Genomic DNA, 23,549 nt, shown 5'->3' on the forward strand with positions numbered 1-23,549 from the left:
ACCTAAACATATATAAGGGAATTCCGAATGCTAGCCTATGAGCGGAGTAGGCCTCACAACAGTCAGAAACGAAATAGGCTGGTTGTCACTACCAGGACATGAAACATAATAAAGGCACATGTCCTACTATTTACTTACACAGCACCCTGCCCGTAGGACTACCTAGGGCCTACCTTAGGGTGACCTATAGGTACTAAAAGGGGAGTTTAAGGCTTGGCGAATAGTTTAAAATGGCAACTCAATGTGGCAGTAAAATACTCATGCAGGCCCTGCAGTGGCAGGCCTGAGACATGTTCGAAAGGCTACTTCTGCGGGTGGCGCAAGCAACGCTGCAGGCCCACTAATAGTATTCACTTTACAGGCCCTAGATATATGCAGTACCACTGTACAAGGAGTGTAAATAAAAATAGGTGCAAACCATTCATACAATGTATTAGAGGCGAGAGCACAAGCACTTTAGCACGGAGTAGTGGTAAAGTGTCCAGAGTGCTAAAACCAACAAAAAGAGGTTCATAAATATAGGGGGAAGAAGGCAAAAAGTTTGGGGATAAACAAGTAAAAGTGCCAGGTACAACAGGAAACTGTATTTCTCACATTTTGAAGCTGACATAGAGTATAAATATAGATGAAGAGCAGATCGTGCCGAGAAATTATAGACCCCGTGACTGTTGACAGTAAAATATTTTTTTCAAAAGGGCCACCAGTGGGACTAGACAAACGTTTACGCTCTTTAATCCAGCCACACCAGACAGGTCTTGTAAAAGGAAGGTTAGAACCTTGAATACTGGACTTCTCTATAATCTTGGGTCCATTGCTAACCATTTGAAAGCTGTGGAGCTACAACACTTTACGCTCCTTCCCTACTGCTGCCCTCAAGTTGATGATCCTTATTATTTTATTCAGTTAATGGTTAATACTGTATGTATTTATAATGTTAGTGTGTATTCTAATCAAAGAACGCTTTCCCAAATATTGGCCATAACGTACGCTCATACCATTTTACTCCTAATCCCAGGAAATATCCTTAAGCATCCTACATATAACCTGAAGTAGTATTATTGCTTCCAGTTAGAGAATATATTTTGAAAGATATGGTATATCTTATTGCAGCGCTGTTTCTTCTTTTCCATTTCAATACGCTTTGAAAAACCTGTATTTTAGTATTGGTTACATGGTTTTAAAAAATTGCCTAAAACATTATTAAGATAATAAAAAACAATATTTCCTGGTCTTTTTTTATATATTTGTTTTAATTTATTTTTACACAGAATACATTTGCGACATCTGTTACAGGGTTAACATAGGTTGAGACAGATATCGATTATACATCGGTGTTTATATAGTTAACCCCACATGGCATTATTTATTGAAGAAGAGAGAAAGGCAGGTAGAAAGAAGGAAGAAAAGTATGGGGTGAAAAACAGTCTTCTAATAACTACTATTAAGATGCTTAAATAAAATCATTCTTCAAGTTATCCAGGGGCATTAATCTTTAGTTATCTAACTAGACAAACGTTTGGTGTTGGGTGTTCACTAAACGTAGTTGAAACCTCATGCTGCAGTCAGTTGTATTGAGCTGGTCTGTCTGTCTGTCTCCTAGAACATGATGAAAAGAAGAAGCTGGAAACGGATCCTATGTACCGGTTGGAGCATGGCACTGAAGACCAGCAGAAGCTGCAGAAAGCTATCCCGACTCTCGCCAACATCCAAGAGGCTCAGAGTGCGTGGAAGGACGACTTTGCACTCAACAGCCTTCTGAGGAAGAAGTTCCGGGTAGGATGGCAGGCATGCTTGTCCTTCTTCTGCTTCTGTCAGTTCTGTATTGAGGCTCTTCCACATGCTTCCCAGTGTGTGCAGTGAGGTGTATCTCTGGCTCAAAGTTACAGGGTAATGCACACACCAAACAACACAGACTGCTTTATAAAATTATTGGAAAGCAAAGTTTCCTTACGAAAACTGTTCTCCAGGATGCTTTACGCGGAGACTGATAGTAGCAGAAAATCTGCAGTGGGGCTCGCCTTTTGATCACCTGTGACAGCACCCACAGCGGAAGGGAGCACAGATCAGATTCATATCCTGGCCTGGGTGAGGCAGTACCATTCTCAGAGGGGGGAAGGGGCAGCAGCAGAGAGTCTGTACCTCTCGAAGCCCAACATTGAAAAATAGGCTTCATTGCAGGCAGCTGAAAAAGGGTTGGAGGGTTTAGTGATAAAAGAGCATCCGTGGGTGAGCTCACCTTTTTCTTTATTAAAAAACATAAAAGGAAAACTTAAAAGTATTGCTCGTCATAGATTTTTATTACGGGGAAATACAGTTGCACCCTTCCTAAAATGAATATTTAAACATGATTTTTCAAAATATAAAATGTAATAAATGTGATCAGCAATTGTCGCACAAAACTATAGTATAATAAAAACAATCAAAAACTTTTCAGTGTATTCCAAGGTCAACTTTTTAAATCTGGTTTAAAAGAAAAACGGGTATTTGTTCTATAATTAGTGGCTTATTTCGACTGTAGTCTGGCAACCAGTACTGGACCAACCATTTCCTCGATTTATCCTGAGCACCACTGGGTGAGAGCTTGGTGCATTGAATGCCTTAAGAATATGTACGAGCACCCAGAAATTTCAGTTGTAAACAAAAAAGTTGTGAGGCCAGGCTATGCCTTTGACCCCCTGCCTAGTAAGTATAGATAAGTGGTTTTGCTAAATGCTCATTGGACCTGTGGTGTATCTGAAGTGTAGTCATTCGGTGGTCATCCTGAAAAATCCGGAATCGTGGACACTGGCCACTTTTCACCCCACATGCCAACTAAACATGAGCATATTAGAGCCACTAAAAACAGGACGCATGTCTCTATCGAAGTCTACAGAAATCACCCATCCATGCTCCCGAGTGGCAGCATTCATACTGGAAAAGCCTGCAGTATCGAATAGTGAGTCACTATGGATGTTTTTATTTTTTTTGCGTCTTTTTGTGTAATCGTTTTGGTGCACAAAATCATATGTTTCTAATTTGTTATGATGTTGGGGATTTTCTTTTATTGAAAAAGCTGTTTGTTGATTTTGTATTACATTTAATAAATTTGTAGCCTCATGGGTTGATGGATCATAATCTGTTCAAGGGCTGTTAGAAGGCAAAATAGTGTACCATGTAGCAGCAGAGATTCCAAATAACAATATACTCTATGATATTCTAGAACCTTTTGTGAAAATGGCGGGATCGGTCCAACGCTCAGTCGGGCCGTGCTTTCACCACTCCATCTAAGGTAGTTCTTGAAGCCTTTAACCTCATCGTTGGTGATAATTCATGGTTCGCATGTGTTTGACTGGTGGACTTGGTAACCTGTTGAGACGTAGTAAATTCAACCCTAATCTAGGCTACCAGATACACGTTCGTTGAAGGACCAATATATGCTGCCCTAGACATGAGCTTCCTAGAGACTTGGGGCCAGATGTAGGTAAATTTTATTTACCGACCTCTTAAATACCGAGTCATACCGACTCGGTATTTAAGAGGTCGGAAAATAAAAATACCGAGATGTAGGTAATTGCAGATGTGCAATTACCGAATCGGAAACAGTCGGTAATTTCCGATGTGGTAAATACCGACCAGTTAATGCCCATGCATTCCTACGGGCTTTGAAGCCCATAGGATTGATTGGGCATTTACCGGTCGGTATTTACCACATCGGAAAATACCGACTGTCACAAGGGTGCAGGGGGTGTCACTTTGACACCCTCTGGCACCCCCAAAAGAGGCTCGGGTGCCATGTGGCAGGCATACCTGCCCTAAGGGCAGGTCTGCCTGTCATATGGCATAGGTGTGCATGCACACATGTGCATGCACACCAGAAACGGTATTTTACCATCAAGTAGTATTTGATGGTAAAATACCGATGTTGTACTGCTTGTGGGACTCAGAAGAGTCCCACCTACATACCAATTGTCCGGAATCAGTAATGATACCGACTCGGTATTTTACATACTCGGTAAATTTACCTACCGGTAAATTTACCGAGTCTGTAAATTACAGGGACCTACATGTCAAATTGCTTTTACCGGGTGGTAACGGCCGAATTCGGCCGTTACCACCCGGTAAAAGCCTACCTACATCTGGCCCATAGGCCCATAGGGCCAGATGTAGGTAGGCTTTTACCGGGTGGTAACGGCCGAATTCGGCCGTTACCACCCGGTAAAAGCAATTTGACATGTAGGTCCCTGTAATTTACAGACTCGGTAAATTTACCGATAGGTAAATTTACCGAGTATGTAAAATACCGAGTCGGTATCATTACTGATTCCGGAAAATTGGTATGTAGGTGGGACTCTTCTGAGTCCCACAAGCAGTACAACATCGGTATTTTACCATCAAATACTACTTGATGGTAAAATACCGTTTCTGGTGTGCATGCACATGTGTGCATGCACACCTATGCCATATGACAGGCAGACCTGCCCTTAGGGCAGGTATGCCTGCCACATGGCACCCGAGCCTCTTTTGGGGGTGCCAGAGGGTGTCAAAGTGACACCCCCTGCACCCTTGTGACAGTCGGTATTTTCCGATGTGGTAAATACCGACCGGTATATGCCCAATCAATCCTATGGGCTTCAAAGCCCATAGGAATGCATGGGCATTGACTGGTCGGTATTTACCACATCGGAAATTACCGACTGTTTCCGATTCGGTAATTGCACATCTGCAATTACCTACATCTCGGTATTTTTATTTTCCGACCTCTTAAATACCGAGTCGGTATGACTCGGTATTTAAGAGGTCGGTAAATAAAAATTACCTACATCTGGCCCTAAGTGTGCTACTCCTGTTGTAACCCATAGTTTCGCAGACACTTTTCTGCATTTGTATTTGCTATGAGTGAAACTACATTTTTTCTTTACTTATTTTGCCTTTCGTTCACTTTTTTATTCTTCCAGAGAAGGTTCCCAGGGTTAGAATGGCAGGCTTGCTGATGCCTCTCATAAACATGGCCCTATACTTGTTGGAAAGAGTGATGGGAAAGGCATTCAGGATGCTATATTTATGCAGCACATTGCATAACTTTATTGCTCTAGGTGCTTAGGGCGAGCTTGTGCTATTGTTACATCGGAGAGGGTTACCAAGATCTCCAAGGTGCATTAACATTTCGATATCCTGTTTTTGCGAGCAACAGTAGTAGTACACGTGGGAGTGCCTATAGTAGGCATTTTACAGTTTCACTCTATGCTGTAGTATGTGACAGCCTTGATGCGAGGACATCCCTATTGCGTGTGCACATAACTCATCGTGTATGGGGCTGAGTTAGCACAGCAAGTTTTTGTGGCACGTGTGAACTACTTGGTAGGTATGTGGACTTGTGGTGATGTTTGCCTGGGGATATTCAGGGTGGAAGTAATTTCAGAGGTGTGGGCTTTGACAGTGAAGCGCCTGTCTTCACTGCCATTGTAAATTGTTTTGGAAGTCCAGTGGGAAAGTCGCTGGTTCATCTGAGAGGAGAGGCCAAAAGTAGCATTCTGTTCTTTCCTGCAAGTACTTGGTGCTGAACTTTCTAGACATTTATCTATGAAGTATAGAAAATTGATGCTTTGGTGTATCCTTCTAATGTTCTGGAAGACGGATGTGCTGCACACTGCATTTTTGGATTTCTGTAAAAAAATATTTAGTATGCACAAATTCCAGAGCACAGTGTTATGCTTCTGTATTGAAGCCAAGGCATGTATTTAAGGATTTTCTTTTGCTACAATGTTTCTATGACTACCACCCATATTTCAGTATTAGGAATGAGGTTGGCATCCCACATGATCCCTAGTTTCCGGGCGTTTGCTTTAATAGGCCAGTGTCTCTGAAGAATGTAAGCACGTAGAATATTAGAGCAACTTTATTGAGTCTGTGATGTGGCCCAAAAAGAATATTTCTGTTTTGGTGCAGTTGTACCATAAGCTTTTCAAGTATTTGGAAACATTTGTGGCTCTATCTTCCCCAGCCTTCCTCACCCCCCCCCCCCCACCCCCCCAATACAAGCAAATGGAGTTCTGTCTCCTCTCTATAACAGTGTAAGTGGAGGTTAGGGATTCCGAGGACTTTAATGATAGGTTTCGGGTAAATACCTAAGGAGGAAGCAGAGAGAACCCATCAGGGACTCTGGAATTGAGTGAGCCTAAATAAGCAGATCAGGTCGTTAGTCTGTTTTTTATTTTTTTAATATGTTCTGAATGAAACGCTGATTTATTTTAGGGATTCATCTGAGATGTGCATTGCGGTTGTAGGCAGTACCTAGCAGTGACGTGGTCAACCGAATCGAAGGTGAGAGCTCAAGGAGAATTAGCCCGCTGAGTGACCCATAGTGTGATGCCTCTCAAAACTTTGTTCCAAACATTGACTTGAACTCTTTTTGTGGTGTCTTTGAGGCAGATGCCTAGCCGTTTAATATGTAGGATATGATTGATGACTGTAGGGCCTTAAAGTTGCCATGTGGCTACTTTATCCAGATTGTGCTCCGCTATGTAAGCAAGCGGGTAGTTGTTAGGGTCTAGTGGGTGTAGTGTTCCTCTTTTGAAGAGGAGAGAGACCAAGTAGTGTTCAGTGACTTGAGTACTGTGGCTGTTTCACCAGAATTGTTTATAAAAACCTGCTAATTGAGTCTGAGTCTTTTTGTTGGTATGGTTAACCCATTTAGATTCTCTGAACTAGCAAAGGGCGGAGGCTGTTTCTTTTCACTGATGTCATTGGTGGTGATAATGGGTAAGAGGGATTGGGTTGGTCTGGGATAAGGCTTCCTATTTTTCTATACTGTTTTTCTTAAGTCTTTATTTTAAGGTTTCAAACATATGTTCCAAACAAAGCAAATACATCAATTGTAGCCACCACACCATTAGAGCTGGTCCCCTCCCCAACCCACCCCTCCCACCCCTGATTCAAAGCCAGCTGCTATTGGAAAACTTTAACACATCTGGAGTTTAGTGAGGAAAAAGAGAATTCCGAACAATAGAAAAGAAGAAAGAAATCATAACAAAAAGTCACAAAGATAATAGGGCAATATGTTCTTATACACATTTTGTTACTCCCCATGCCCCAGATTGCATGCTATGGATCCTTCAACCCTGTTGATCCATCTGCCCAGAGGAGCCCAAATTTCAGAGCCTTTTTTCAGAGCCCTGTGCCCCCTATGTTCGTACACCGCCATCTTCCATCGCCAATAGTGTACAGAAGGGGGTTCATGGTCTAACCTGATAGTGGCCAGACATAGTCTTAGTACAGTCATAGCTGTAAACACAAACGTCTGAATTGCCCTGGGCATATATTGATTACTCCCACCAAGGATTATCACCTGGGGTGTCAAATCCAGCACAAATCTCACCACGTCTTCCAGATGTTTGGCAGTCTCTAGTCTGAGAGCGTCAAGTTTGGGACATGTAGCAATGTGAACACTATCGGCAGCAAAATATCCACACAGTGGACAGTGGAGGCCCGAGGATCCCCCTTACCTGGATATTCGTGCAGGCGTAATATATAAATTATGCCAAGTCGTAAAGCACTGTACCTGGAGGTTAGCCGAGATGAATGCAGACTGACCCAAAAGGAGCGAGTCCTCGCATTCCCCTGTCCTCGCCTGCAGAAGGTCCTGCCACCGGTTTGTGTGTTTTAAAAGATCATCACCCATTTGTGTAATTAACAGCTTGTATATTCTAGTCAGTGTTGGCTGGGATCCAAGCAAAATATCCAGTAAGGGGACCTTGGAGAAGCCAACTGCTCCTCCTAATGTTTTAGCTAGGAAGTCCCTTGTTTGTAGATATTTAAAAAAATGGTTGTTACCCAACCCATATTTTTCTTTGATTTATTCAAACAGGCATATCGCTCCCTCCTCAACAAGATCGCCAATTTCCCTCGCTCCTCTCTCATCCCAGCATTTCATATATCTGTCGTGAAATATAGTTGGGGAGTAAATTGTTAATAAACAGGGGGTGTATATGTGTACTCTTTTAAGTCCCAGTTTCTTTTGTAGTGCAGTCCAAACCTTAAAAGAAATGATAAAAATCTTAAATCTAAACCTCTTGAAATAGGCGAAGTCGATGTGATGCATAAGACAGCCTCTAGCTTCTCCTCCAAATATTAATTCATATATGGAAACAGTCGGCTCCTCCCCAGGCTCAGCCTGCTCCCTACCCAGAAGACCAGCTACCTGCTGAATAGTTGCTACCCAGTATTACAGTTGGTAGTTAGGGACCGCCCAGAACCACCCCCCGATCTCTTGGAAGGGTCATGATTTTTAGGGCTCTTCAAGGGCGTTGACTGGCCGATAAAGATCTGGAGATCATCTGGTTCAGAACTTGAAACCAGGACTTATCAATTTCAATGGGGGTGGCCCTAAAAAGGTATAGTAGTTTTGGTAAGAATATAATTTTGATAATGTTGCTCCTCCCTATTAATGTAAGGTGTAAATTATTTATTCTTACAAAGACTGTTTTAAATTTCTGGAGTAGTGTTCTCAAATTTAATCCACATATTTCCTCTATGTTGGCTGTAACCTCATCCCCTAGGTACCTAGCAAGCGGGGATACTCGTTCATCCTCGAGTTCTACCTTATCATTCATCACAATTTGCGTTTGGCTGGGGTTAAGCTGGTACCCTGAGATACCGCCAAAATAGCTTGCCTCCCTTTCAATTTCTGAAAGAGCATAAGGCGAATAGTAGGGGGGAACAGGGACAGCCCTGTCGCATGCCGCGTTGGATCTTAAATATATCAGAGGTACTACCCATCAAAGCTATTCTAGCAATAGGTTCTTGGTACATGGTCTGAATAGCGCCAATAAACCCTTTGCCCAGGCCTTTTGTCTCTCCATAATGGCCTATTAAAAAGGCCAGGAGACCCTACCGAAGGCTGTTTCTGCATCTAATAATATTAAAGCCATAGGGTCTCCATAAACCTTGAAAGAGTCGGAAAGGGCGATAGTTCTGCGTATATGGTCAGTCGTGCCCCGTCCTGGGACAAATCCATGTTGGAGAGGGGAAACCAGTTTCTTAATGACTGCGGCCAGTCTAATAGCTAAGATTTTAGCATATATCTTATATCGCTATTGACCAGCGTAATTGGTCGGTATGAACTCCATTCATTGATGGGTTTCCCCTTTCTCAGTAACACCACAATGTTGGCCGATTTCCAGGATTCGGGAGCCTCCTCCCCTGACTGTGCTCTTAAAAAAATCTCTTGCATATAAATGGAGCACATTTTTTATAAAATTCACCTGGAATTAAGTCTGTACATACTGCTCTCCCTGATGGTGTGGAATCGATCGCCTTTCTTAGCACCTCCTCCTTTATAGGTGCTCGTAGACTTTCTCTCTCCTCAGGGGAGACCTACTCCACAGACAAACCCTGTAGATATTCTTTTATTGCTTGGGTATCCTCTGTATACAGCCTTTGACAAAGCTTTTTGAACGCGGAGCAAACTGCCACAGGTTCTGGGACTAAACCGTTGCTTGGATCTTTAATTCCTGCGATTCTACCCTGTACTACCTTTTCCCTGGTGCGGACTGCCAGCATATGGCCTACTCCTTCATTGCTTTCATATACCCTGCTGTGCCAGGCCATAAATCTTCCAGCGGATTTCTTGGCTGACATTTCTATAATTGCTTATTTCGCAACCAATCCTGCCAATTGTGCTGCCTCTGAGTTTCCCCCTTCGGCTATTGCTTCTATCAGTTGTAGAAGTTCCTTCTCTTTTTTTGACTCGCCCACCCATACTTCGAGGTCTCCCCCCGAATTCCAGCTTTAAGGGCATTCTAGACTACATGCAAGTTGGCACTCCCCAAATTCTCATTGATAAACCTAGGTATTCAGACCTTCCTATGATGTACAAAGCCCTCATCGCCACGCAAAGCCCTGTTGAAAGTCCAGCGTGCAGTTTATGTTAATATTGAAGTCCCCACAAATTATTAGAGAAAGTGGCCAACTCTAGGTTTAGCCATTCGAACAGTTCCGGATCATCGAGAACCGAGCCATAGACCGGGCACAAAGTGAAAATCGAGTTTTCTGGGCAGCATTGAATGATCACCCATTTCCCTAATTTGTCAGAACTTGCAGTGGAAACCTAGCTATCCCCTTTCGTGCCATAACTGCCACCCCTTTAGTCCTTATGCCTTATGTAGTGCTGGAGATTAATTGAAAACCTGCTAGCTCTGAGACTTCCCATCTGTCTACTTCGATATGTGTCTCCTGAAGGCAGAGGATGTCGGCCTTCAGAAATTGGACATCCATTCCAACCCTACATTTTTGGGGGGATTATTGAAGCCACAGATATTAATAGATGTTATTCTAAGCTTGCCCATATAATTACAAATAAATAAATAATTCAATTTCCAATGAGCCCAGATCAAGTTAGATATAGTTGCCATAATTGCCACAAAAGCCGCAAAAGGCCTCCTTTGGAACCCCGCTCTCCCACACTCCTTCAATTAGGCAATAAAGGTCCATGATCCTTTGTAATGCCTCCTGTGTCCTGATGTGCCCCCTAGCTGCCCTCCCTCTAAATTCAGAACAAAAAAGAAGAAAAGAACCCAATAAACAGAAATTAGCCTCTACACAGGGAGATCCTGATGAAAAAAGTAAAAAACAAAATTAAAAGGAGGATAAAAAAATGTTTAAAAACAGGGGAATCCCTGCCAATCATCGGCCATCAGAAGCACCCTCGCTGCAGACATCGCTGCAGACATCCTGCAGCGAGTGAACTCAGAGCGCTACCAATGTGCTGTAAATCTATTTGCGTGAAATTTTAAGTATGTACTCGTGGGCCTGTATCTCTGAGGTGAACACCCTGGCAGTGTCTTTAAAAATGACCTAGAGTCAAGCGGGGCTCATTATAAAGACTTAACAAAATATACAAGTTCTATAATCAACTCGTGTACCTGGGCACCAGTATGTGTTGCATCCGCAACCGTTTTTCAATAAAGTTTTTGAACAACAATATATTTGTGTTGAGTCGTTTCTTTATTCTTTGTTCATAAGTTTTCCAGATATCATAATGTTACTTCACAAGTAATATCTTCATGAATACTTTTCTGTAATTTGTGCACATTTTAATCGCCAAATACATGGCCTTCAATGGCCTCCCAATGCATTTCGGCGCGGCCTCGCGCCTTTATCAAGGGATCTGTAAGTTTTAAACAATAATCATTACCAACAGTCTATCGCAGTACACAAAACTATTTGCACTAACCTAGTGCCCTACAATTAATACACCATATCTTAATGCACAGTTGTTTTAAACAAAAAAGTTGTAACGTGTTACATACGTTGCTGTTGAGCCTCGTTTTTAAATGTCATATACTCGTTAACGCTCTTGACACCTATCTTAACATAGTATACCATTCTACACAATGCTTCTTCTAAACCAAGCACATTTGTAAATAACTAATTTAGTATCATGGTACCGAGTTGCGCGATGGCGCTTAGACGCTAGCTTCCGTGTTACGCTGTTAGGCTTTACACATTTAAATGACCACGTCCCTAAATTTTGACAGCATGTTTGTTCAAATAAATGAGTCGATAAAACTCGCTCTCATAACATAAACATCATGCGCGCTTGTTAACATGCTATTCTTAGTAGTACAGCGGTATGCGCTACCCAGTTTACTAAAGCGTCCACGCTTACCTGTTTAAAGCTAACGGCCGTTCTCAACCGCGTGTGAGGTTCAGCTAGTTACTGCGGTGAATGGCAACGGAAGTTAAATAAAATAAGGGGAGGAGTGACATCTCCTCATTTAGCGCTAAGCATGTTGGACTTTGTAGGCTATAGCCTCCTTCTACTCCGAGTTAAATAATGCCAAAAGGTTCTCATGCAATGTATCTAAGTAACATATTACACCATAAACATTAGAGCACCCATGCATAAAGTCATTGCAGAATTCAAATACATATTTTACAGGTAACATTGAAACTCTACCCTTTCATTAAGCCCCAACGGCTTAAGGGTCCGGAGACGGTATATCCAATGATTTTCTCTTTAGAGAAGCTGAACTTTGTTGTTTATTCCATCATGTTTCTCCACATTTTCTAAGATACAGGCTTTCAAATCACTGAGGTCATGACCTGCTTCCATGAAATGTACAGCAACTGTTGATTTCAATTGTTTTGTTCGAATGTTACTCTTATGCTCATTTAAACGAGTCTTCAATTTGCGCTCTGTATGGCCAACATAATGCAGTTTGCATGGACAAGTTAAAACATAAATAACATTTGTGGAGTCACATGTACCATTTACTCGAAGATTGATGTTGATTATAAATTCTGGGGTAAATAACTGGTTTCCCTTCTTGATATTCGCACAATTGCTGCAATTCAAACATGGTAATGTGCCTTTCCAAATCTTATATGGATCTGTTTTTACTTGGGGTCTCAACAGTTGACCAATGTTTTTGGAGCGTGTGTGCGCAAACAAAGGATTTAGTTCAAAAGCTCCCTTGAAGTCTGGTTCTGAGCGCAGGATATTCCAATGTTTTTTAATGATGTTTTTAAAAACTGTACTTGCTGTGGAAAATTTACTGTCACATGTCATCCGCTGTTTCTTGGAGTCAGGTTTACTGCTCAGCATTTGTCTTTTGTTATCATAACCTCATTATAAAGACCTCACAGTCCAATTTCTGGAAGCCGAAAATTATTAACTCAACCAAAAGTCCACATCGCCCTTGAGCATGCAGGTTTCTGGGTGCCGGGCAACAGGCCTCACGCATAAGAATACACAATGAATAGCAAAGGAAATGAAAAATTTCCTAGCCTTTGTAATCATCCTGACTCCCTGCGATCTCCATATCTCCACTACTGGATGCAGGACCTTGATGAAACACTAGGGTGCTGATGACAGGCCAAAGGGAAGAGAGTTTATCTTGAAAATGTTGCCCTACCACTGGAACTGCAGGAAACGACGGTGGGGAGGAAATATAGGGACTGTCGGGTAGATCGGACCATCCAGTCGTTGGAACGCAAAAGGTCTTGAAGAAAGTGAATGCCCTCCATTTTGAAATGGCGGCAGTTGAAGTCTCGGAAGTTTATCACTGGGCGCTGACCCCCATCCTGTTTCTGAACTAGGAAAAGATTGCTTAAAAAAGCTTCTGGGTGGGGAGACGCATAGCAAATTGCCAGTTTTTCCAGGAGGGAATACCAATTGTTGATGAAGTGGGCCAGCCTGCCCCCTAAACAATGACATGAGATGATGACCGAACTCACCGTGAGCGGGGGGTGCACCTCCACCTCGTGTTCCGTTTTGCGCTGTGGCGGGATCGACCTCTGGTGGGGTAGAAACCACCGAAGCGCGAGGAGTCCTGGTATTCCCTCTGCTGTCCCCTTTGCGACTGCTGCCTTCTACAGGAGGCTGTCTGGGAGAAATGTCCAGCGAGCCTGCCACGACCGGCTCAGCCGAAAACCATCACATTAAAAATGGGCTTGACAGTGGACTGAGCTTTGTCCAGGGAATTGAACTTGAAGACAAATTTGCTCAATTCCTTAATAAACAGGCCCCGAACAGGCCGCCCTGAACTACCTGACCCGCCTCCGAGGTGGCCAGCTCGCCAAGTTTCGGGTCCAGTTTGATGAGAACCGACCTGCACCTCTCCGTAGAGATGGCGCAGTTCGCGTTTCCTAGAAAACTAATCACCCTTTGGGCCCAACTACATAAGACTTCTGGTGGAATTGGGGCTCCTGACGCCTTTGCGTCCTCAGCCATGTCAAAAATCTTGACTAATGGTCCTGTGATGTCCAGTAACTTGTCCTTGCATGCACGACAGGACCTGTCAATACCCTTCTTCTGTTCTTTGATATATTTAGTAACAGTCGCCATTTAAGCGTTGATCTCAGGCGTTACGGCTGCCTGGCCCTCAAGGGACGGGCGAGGGCATTCCGCCATAAGGCGGGATCGGGCCTCCTTGTCTAGGGGTTTAGCAGATTCGTTGTCGCATATTTGACCACCTACTCACAGGGCACCCACTCCGAGGAGCGGGGGTACAACAAGTCCTCTGGATCTAGGAGGTCAGACTGGGGTTCGCTCCAAGGAGCCGGGGCCTGAGGGGGGTCCAAGGAGCGAGAGGGGGAGGGGCGCCAAGACCTCCCATGATGAGAATCCCTGCCTGAGGCGCCCTGAGAGACCTCTGAAGGTTGCGGGAAAGCCACTGGTCCCTGGGTTCCTGCAGGCGGAATATCTGAAGGGGATAGACCTGATGGCGTAGCTGGAGCTTTGGTGTCCAAAAATGCCTGCTTCAACTTATCAAACACATCCAAATCCACCCCTTCGGGATAGGAGTGTTTGCGTTTACTCAGGGGGGATAGCGGGCCCGACTCCGGAGGTTTGGGGCCCGAAGGTCCCGGAGTCTCTTCCCTCGCGGGAAGGGGTTGAAGGCACCTCTGCGCCAGGTCAATTAACCTCTTCTCCAAAGGAACCATCGCCTCTGAGACCGCCCTGAAGATGGAGGCATCAACCGCGTCGCAGAAGTCGTCTGTTAGTGGGAAATATTGGCTCTCCTCTTCCTCCTTGTAATAATCGTCAAAGTCCTCCATGCCCCTAAAAACAGGAGAAGCTGAGAACCTGAGGTAGGAGTCAGGTGAGTATGGTAAGTATCTAGGTGGCCACCCACCAGGTGAGAGGGCTTATCAGTACTGGGACAGAACCCAGACAGTGTAAACAAGGGAAAATAACTTACCCCAGGCAGGCGGAATTCCAAAGAGGGGCAGACCTAACTATCTAGGTCTCCTCTAGTAGGCCCAACACTTGGGAGGACCTGGTCTGGACTGTTCCCATGGGGCACCGGATCAAGACTGATTTACATATGGCTGGGTCCAAACTGGGGTGGCAGAGTGGGCAAAAGAATGATGGATTTAACCCAGATCTTTTGACTGGGGAGAATGTTTGCATTGTCAGCATTCCGTCCATCATCTGATTGCTGTAACACTTTTCGCCCTAAGTGGGATGGGTATGCCCAGACGTGGGTTCCTTGCTCACTCTGCTACTGAATTCAAGCTAGCCTGGCTGAAGAAGGCTTACATACCCTGAAACCGGTCCCAGGACGCTTGTTTCCAGTCCAGGGAGGACCTGGCCTGCCAGTTCGGTCTGGACTGTTCCCATGGGGTACAGGGTCAAGAATGATTTGCCTATGGCTGGGTCCAAACTGGGGTGGCGTAGTGTGCAAAAGAACGATGGATTTAACCCAGATCTTTTGACTGGGGGAGAATGTTGGCATTGTCAGCATTCCGTCCATCATTTGTTTGCTGTAACACCAACACTTGGAGTAGCACAAAAAACACCCTTATTTCTACACAGGCACTTAAATAATTATAAACCTGGGAGAACTGTGCTGCTCAGCACCGAAAACCAACTGATCTTACCCCCAGGGGGGTGTTCACTCTCCAGGTATGCCGGCAAACTAGGCGCGACAGCACAGATGCGTGCGGAGGCGATGGCCGCAACTGAGGAGACCTCTGCCCGCGTCCCGCTGAGGATATGCCTGAGGAAAGAAGGGAGACATGCCCTCTGGCAGTCGGCAGACCGCCGGGCACTCCCGCCGGTAATAGCACAACCCTCGTGGCCGAATAGGAGCAAACGAAGCGTTCCCGCGGTCAAGTCTGAGCGGAGGCTCCAACAAGTTGGAAAAAAAAATTATTCAAGCAATAATACACATATGTAAACGACTGCAAAGCGGAGCAGAGGCTCCGAAATCGTACTGATAACATGCAATAGAAATAAACAAAATTACATAAATACCAGCACAATGTTATTGAGCAACCGCGTAAAAAGGAGCAGAGGCACCTATGACAATTTTAAATCCAGATCAAACAAACCAAATCCACATAGCATAAAAATAGTACTGAGGGAAGTGTAGCTTATATGAAGGAGGCTGCTATTAGCGAAGAAAGAGGGGGTCCAGCAGGGAACATGGTCTATTATCATCCCAGGAGGCGCCTGATTGGCTGATGGACTGTATTACGAACTTCATGGTTTTTAGGTCTCGCCTACGCAAAGCGCATGCGTTGCATAGGAGAAGACCTCATGTCATCGATGAGCTTTTCTCCCCAAAAACATGCACGCGTTGCATTGCTTTCTATTGCAATGCGTGCACGTTTGGCGATCTCCTCGTGGGAGCGAGCGGCTGGCATATGGCAGCAATTATTGCAGCGCCAGCCGCGCCTCTCTGCGAGTGAATCGCGCAGGCCCCCTCCTCTCTCCCCTCCCCCTGCTGTGAGGCGCACGCGCTTGTTATTGTTCAGTCACCCTTCTCTACAGTAGGCATTCCGCTCTCCAACCCGGAGACTCCCTCTTGTATGCCTCAGATGCATCGTGCGCAAGGACCCACGGCTCACGCGCCTGGCCTTGTAGCTCACAGTTCACGTGTCTCTGGGCACTAATTCACGATTTCGGGAAGGCTTGCCTCCCAGCACAGTCTCTTTAGCAGAGCCGCGTGATTATGGGTGCTCCCCCAAGAGAGCATAGAAGGAATCGGTGTCTCCGGGCACTTCTGGTACAAATGTCCTCACAACTGTGTATCGTTGAAAGGGCACCTCGTTTTCTAACGTAATAAAATACGACTTGGATCCGTGCCGGCATGCAAATAAATTACTTTCTCGGTACAACAGTGCCATCTACTGACAATAACTGAATGACGTGCCCAAGATAAACTGCTAGTCTATTCTAGAGAGAAACCGCATTCAGACTGCACAATAAGCAAACCTATATCCCTATGTACAAAAAGACAAATATCAGAGGCACCAATAACCCAAATGCTTGCAAGTCACTACACTGAGAGCACACGTCACACGCAGGTCTGTTTAACAGATCTATTGAGTCTTCCAAGCCGCATGATTCTTAGAAGCTCGGTTATCCAATCACATTGTTCACTGCTGCATCTACCAGAACACTCTCCTTCTGCCCTTGCTTCATTAGTGGCAGTGGTTGCAGGTTGACATTGGCACTCATTTCTGGTCAGCTGGAATTATTTTTCTTCATCAGACTTTTATCCAGACCTTTACTTCACCTGGTTATGAAATGTTATTATCTGTACTTTTAGGGCCATAATTGGCCAAATGAAGTTTTGTGACTGACTGAACCAGAGCAATATAGAGAAAGGCAGAGCAAGGAGAAAGTGGGAAGATAAAGACAGGAAAACAGTGACAAAGGTGGAAATCGGGAATGAAAAATAATCTGCAAGAGTTTGATACAGCCACAGATGGGTAGGTTGATGGAAAAAGAGGCATGGGAAGTGCCAGGTTCCTACAAAATAATTTGAGCCCTTGCTAAACCAATCTCGCTTTCTTTTTAATTTTTTACAATTTAAGCACCACTTCCCTAGAGGCATCTATACATTTATAATCTTCGACTCAATCACTCAATTGTCACCCGTTAGATTTGCGACTCCGCCCATTAATCTCTGGAGCTCATTTCAGAAGTGACACTGATCGCCAGTTCACCGAAGTTAAAGGTAGTAGCGGATCTCAAACCTGCGCCCTACACTCTGCTCTACTCACCATTGGCCGGCTTTTCCTCGTGGTGGTTGGTGTGGTTCGCCTCCTGCTTGGGTTCCTCTGTGCTTGGGCTGGTCACACCTGGAATGTTCGGAAGGTCAGTTTTGGTTTAATCACATCCTCCACTTGCTGCATTGCACAAAATTAATGAAAGCAGCATGAAAATGTACTGACTTTACCATTATCTGCTCCAATGGTTCACACGGCAAAGTGCTGGTTCACTGACCTTGCCAATCATGCTTTCAATATTTTTGCAGATAGATATTTTCCCTTAAACTCGTGCTACAATTCTAGTTTTACATTGTGATTAGCGGAAGTCTGTTTTCTTCTCTGTACAGTCAGTGTCAACAGTGTGTTTACTGCTCAAGCTAGCAGCTTTCTTCCTTCTATAAACAGGGTCTATTGGTCAGGGGTAGCGGTGGGCACAGTGGCCCAGTCTGGTATTAGGAGCGCGTGTACCCTTTTGGGCCTGGCTGGCAGTATTAACAGGCGGTGTTTCGAAGCCTGTCTTTGGCTTTAAGTGACACTCGGGCCCCATGTAAACTCATTCCCCCTTGTATCAAACATACTTCCGCCAGTCCCAGGCAGGAGTGAAAACCAGAGGCTGTTCTTCGGCAATAGCGTTAGACTGGGGGAGGCCGTGGAGAATCAACCTGTGCTGAAGCAGGGTCTTGATTGGCGAGTAAGACCTAAAAGCTGTTGGGTGTGGAAGTGATATAAGTGCACAGACCCAGTATGCTCCAGGATGGATAAAATAGTACGTGTTAACCAGGCGAGCAAGATCTCACTTAGCATCAGCCATGGTATAATCTTTTTTTCTAGTTTATTGGAAAATGTGGGCTGGCCCTGCATGTGTGTTACTTCGGTGTAATATATGTGTTTTCTTCTATAAAAAATGGTCATCGAATCAATATTTGAACAGCAGGCTTATCAAACAAATTCCCTAATTTTAATAGAATTCGACCCTAGATTATTAGGTCATGGCTGAAAAACAGCTTTATGGAATGCATTTTGTTAACAGAATGTCGTAAGAGCACGTTGAGCTAGCTGCCTTCTAACATCATTTTTCTCTGAAATATTTTTGCAAAAAATCAACAGTTTTCTTAGGTTGATTAAGCTGAATTGCTGACCTTCGACCCAGAGACCGCCACCAACTTAACAAAAGTAGTTACTGTGCAAAAAAAGTGTTATGTAGTCGAAAAAGAAACATTGATGCAAATATTGCAGAACTCTTGCCTAATGTACACAGTTGTATCTGCCTCTTGTTTTCCATCATGCTTTTATAAATTAAATATTTATTAGCAGCATATGAAGACCTCCAGGCCCACTGGTGTTCAGTTAACTCACTGAGTGCATCTTACTTTAAGTCCGTTTTCATGGAGCAGCTCATCCACTGGATTGCTTTTCAGGTCGAGACCTGCGTAGGCTGCGCTTGCGCAGTCTCGCAGGGAGAGATCTTATGTTTACAGTATGGGGGCTTGAACCCGCCCCTCTTCTCCATTGGCTGGCTTCCTAAACGGAGGCCAGCCAATGGAAGAGAGGGGCGTCACTCCGTTGAAGACTGGATTCGGGGACGTGTTTTTTACTTTCTTTCTGTTTTCTTTCTCTCCTCTTCCCATTGGCTGGAATTTTACATTCCAGCCAATGGGAAAAGGAGAGAAAGAAAACCACGCCCCCGAATCCGAAAATGTCGGGGCTTTTCAGAAGCCATTTCTGTTGGACCGCCGGCGGAAGAAGTAGAGAAGCTGCCGAGTCCTCCGGTGAGTGCTCGCTTTTCTTGCCATGTTGTGATTGTTTTTCTGGCGTCTGCCCCCTCGTTGTGCGTCTGCCCCCTCGTTGTGCGTCTGCCCCCTCGTTGTGCGTCTGCCCCCTCGTTGTGCTTCCTATCCGGCCCAAGTGCCCCCGAACTCCTTCCCCCTGCCCGGGCACTTCTCTCTCCCAGGCGGCCGAGTTCCCCCTCCTTCCCAACGTCCGGGGCAGAGCGCTGGCGCCCCCTCCACCCGTGTGCACCCCCCCCCCCGTGATCTGCCCTCTCCTCGGCTACCTTCCGCCCTGAACCTCTCTCTCCTTCTCAGCCTAACAGAAGCGTCTTTCTCTGCCCGACACCATTCTGAACCTCTACCCCAGCTTGGTCCATATGTCCATCTCTTCCCCAGCCCTGCCATTCGATGCAACATACATACCACTGTGCCCCACCCTCCCCATCTCTTCCCCAAACCTTTCCCTACTCTGCATCCCTTTCCTGCCCCTCTTTGAATCTCTGCCCTACTCTGCTGCCCGCCTAAGCCAAAGAACTCTGTCCCTCTCCGCCCTATATCATTGCATCCTGTTCATGGGCCCTGTTTCTCCTTGCCAGTGCCCATTTCCGTCCCTTTCTCCTGTACCCTTGTATATGTCTGGCCTGCAACTCCATCCGCCTCTATACCTGTAATCTGTCCCATACAACTGTCCTACACCCTGTCTAGCTCTGTTCAATGCCCATCTCTAACCCCAGTCCACTGCTAATCTCTCCCACACCTGTCTCTGCCCACACATGTCAACCTCTGTCCCACACCCCTGTCTGTCTCTGTCCCACACCCCTGTCTGTCTCTGTCCCACACCCCTGTCTGTCTCTGTCCCACACCCCTGTCTGTCTCTGTCCCACACCCCTGTCTGTCTCTGTCCCACACCCCTGTCTGTCTCTGTCCCACACCCCTGTCTGTCTCTGTCCCACACCCCTGTCTGTCTCTGTCCCACACCCCTGTCTGTCTCTGTCCCACACCCCTGTCTGTCTCTGTCCCACACCCCTGTCTGTCTCTGTCCCACACCCCTGTCTGTCTCTGTCCCACACCCCTGTCTGTCTCTGTCCCACACCTGTCTATCTCTCAACCCCACACCTGTCTATCTCTCAACCCCACACCAGTGCCAATCTCTCTCCAACACCACTATCCCACACCTCCTTCTCTGTCCACTGCTCACTTCCAATCTCTGCTCACCCCGTCCCACGTCTATGTCCATCTCTGACCCCAGCCCACTGCCAGTCTCTCCCCCACACCACCTGTCTGTCTCTGCCCCACGCCTGTGATCATCTCTAACCCAGTTGACTGCCAATCTCTTCCACACCTCTGTCTGTATGTGTCAAACGCCTCTGACCATCTCTGTCCCACACTTCTGTCAACATCTGACACCCGCCCCACAACCAATCGCGGTCTCGCATCTCTGCGCATCTTTGTCCCACTGCCTGTCTACCTCAGTTCATCTCAGTGCCACGCTGCTTGCCCAGGTCTGTCCTTCTTGCTCGACTGTACGCTGCACACCTCTGCCTCACAACACTGTCCAACAACGACCCGGACCCCTGCCCACCCCTAGCACCTTTGTCCTTCCGTGCAACCTCAGCCCCTCTCTACATCCCGCGGCCATTGTTCACTTCAACACTCTCTCAGCCTCTGTCCCGACAAGTACCCCACGCCCCTGTGCCACCCACCGTTTGTCTCACTTCCCTACCCTCACCTCTCCCTCCTCCTCAGGCAGCTTTCCCTCCATGGACCCACCCTCTATGTCCCCGCCACACAACACACACCCGCCGCACAGCTCTCCTGGTGCAAAATACCCAGAGCCATGCAGATACCCCGTGCTGGCCGCCTCCCTCAAGTGCGCCGAGCTCGGCGCGCCCACAGGACCCTGCCCCCTCTTGCCCCCCTATCTGTGCACTTATGGACCGTGTGCGCCCGCGGTGCTCTCCCTGCTCGTGTGTTAAGGGTAGTGGCACACGCTACCCGACGACCCTCTAACTTCACACACTATTCTGAGTGATCCTGCAGAGACCCCATGCCACCCGCACATATATGGAGCAAATATGCCCACACGCGATGCTGTATGTCTGTTACATCAACCAGGGTACTCTTGGCCACTCATGGCCCCTCGCTTTTACCCCTCCCCGGCAGCCCTTCGCGCCTGTGGCAAGTAGTTATGCTCTGAGACTCCCACTCCCAAGGTCAGCGTTCAATTCCTGGTGTTCCGATTTTCGTCTCCTTGAATTAACGCTTTAGGAAATGGTAATAATAGACTGAGGTTAGATTGGTTTTGGCCACGACACACAGGTACAGGTTGTGTGTGGCAAGTTCAACATCAACGCCATCCCTTAACAGCACCTTCGAGCCATAGTCATCTACGCGCAATATGACGCGGTTGCGGGTATGGTTTTAATTTCTAGCTGACAGTTGAACTGTGCATGCGCTTAATGCACTGCAGGAACCGAGCTGCTGCTCGTTTTAATATTGCCTCGTTTTTCATTTATTTTTATTCCTCATTTATTATCCCCTGTTTTTAATAGCGCTCGCTGCACCTGGCCCTTACCTGCATTTAACTTGGTGACACCCACCGCTGTTTGGCGGGTCCGCTTCCCGGCGCAGGTCCGTTTTCAGCGCCATCTTGGATAGGGATGGCTTAACACTATCGCTGATTGGCTGGTATCGCGCTCTAGTCGCCAGGAGGACGCTAGGCGGATACTTAAGAGAGGTAAACCCTCTGCTCTCTCTTTCTAGCTGACAGTTGAACTGTGCATGCGCTTAATGCACTGCAGGAACCGAGCTGCTGCTCGTTTTAATATTGCCTCGTTTTTCATTTATTTTTATTCCTCATTTATTATCCCCTGTTTTTAATAGCGCTCGCTGCACCTGGCCCTTACCTGCATTTAACTTGGTGACACCCACCGCTGTTTGGCGGGTCCGCTTCCCGGCGCAGGTCCGTTTTCAGCGCCATCTTGGATAGGGATGGCTTAACACTATCGCTGATTGGCTGGTATCGCGCTCTAGTCGCCAGGAGGACGCTAGGCGGATACTTAAGAGAGGTAAACCCTCTGCTCTCTCTTTCTAGCTGACAGTTGAACTGTGCATGCGCTTAATGCACTGCAGGAACCGAGCTGCTGCTCGTTTTAATATTGCCTCGTTTTTCATTTATTTTTATTCCTCATTTATTATCCCCTGTTTTTAATAGCGCTCGCTGCACCTGGCCCTTACCTGCATTTAACTTGGTGACACCCACCGCTGTTTGGCGGGTCCGCTTCCCGGCGCAGGTCCGTTTTCAGCGCCATCTTGGATAGGGATGGCTTAACACTATCGCTGATTGGCTGGTATCGCGCTCTAGTCGCCAGGAGGACGCTAGGCGGATACTTAAGAGAGTCATGCAGACGCGCAGCGGATACGCGCTGCGGGGACGCCAGACTGACGCCGGAGTTACGCCAGAGTTCAGCCCGTCTGCGCCCGTCCGCGCTGAGGACGCGCTGCAGGACGGGCTGGACCCTGGGCTCTCCGTCGTTCATTCTCCCCCTCCACCAGAGAATCTCTACAATACCCTTTGTTCTCTGAGACCTCGTGCACTTTGCTGCCATTACCGGCTCAGACCTGAAGTTCTGAGCCGGGCTCGTTTTTGTCCCTCGTGCAACAGCTCTTTTATTTGTTCTAGTCAATCCCCTATTCGTACCACCCCTCCTCAGTCCACCAGTTATATTTCTCAACCCAAACAGGGTTTTTTGGTTAATGCTCGTTCTCTGATTAAACATGGGATTGAATTTCATGACTTCGTTAGCTTGAGAAATCCAGATTGGGTTTTTGTTACAGAAACTTGGGCTTCTGAGTCCGCTGGTCATGATCTTCTCCTGGCTATACCTGAAGGTTATTCCTTTCTAAGGTTAGACAGAGAACGTTGTAGAGGAGGTGGAATAGCCATTCTTTTTAAATCTACTCTCTCCTGCATAATAAAACCTTTATCAGTCTCCTCAGATCCTTTCGAAGCACTCTATTTCTGTATTACGCACACTCCGGTGAGCTCTTTCTCCGGCATACTGCTTTATAGACCCCCCGGGTCCAGAGTCAATTTTTGCCCAGAACTTTTTAGAATTTTAGAACCTTATTTTGGTAGGCCTCATTTTACTATTCTGGGTGACATTAATTTCCATTTAGAGGATTCTGCATCTAAAGATACCTCTTCTCTGCTTAATTCCTTGGAGGCTTGCGATCTTGTCCAACTTGTTCTCCACCCGACCCATCAGGCGGGGCACATCCTTGATGGGATTTTCT

At 46.2% G+C, this 23,549-nt stretch overlaps 1 protein-coding gene across 1 annotated transcript in view; it reads left to right on the forward strand.

Moving 5' to 3' along the window:
* LOC144756187 (putative splicing factor YJU2B) overlaps nucleotides 1–23,549 on the forward strand; it is a 129,849-nt gene that overhangs the window by 68,766 nt on the left and 37,534 nt on the right. Inside the window, exon 8 of the mRNA XM_078645786.1 lies at nucleotides 1,601–1,773. Within this exon, the coding sequence (XP_078501912.1) occupies nucleotides 1,601–1,773 (173 nt within the window). The remainder of the gene's footprint in view (nucleotides 1–1,600; nucleotides 1,774–23,549) is intronic.

Source organism: Lissotriton helveticus, chromosome 5_1 (genome assembly GCF_964261635.1).
Source record: "Lissotriton helveticus chromosome 5_1, aLisHel1.1, whole genome shotgun sequence".
Classification (NCBI taxonomy): Eukaryota; Metazoa; Chordata; class Amphibia; order Caudata; family Salamandridae; genus Lissotriton; species Lissotriton helveticus.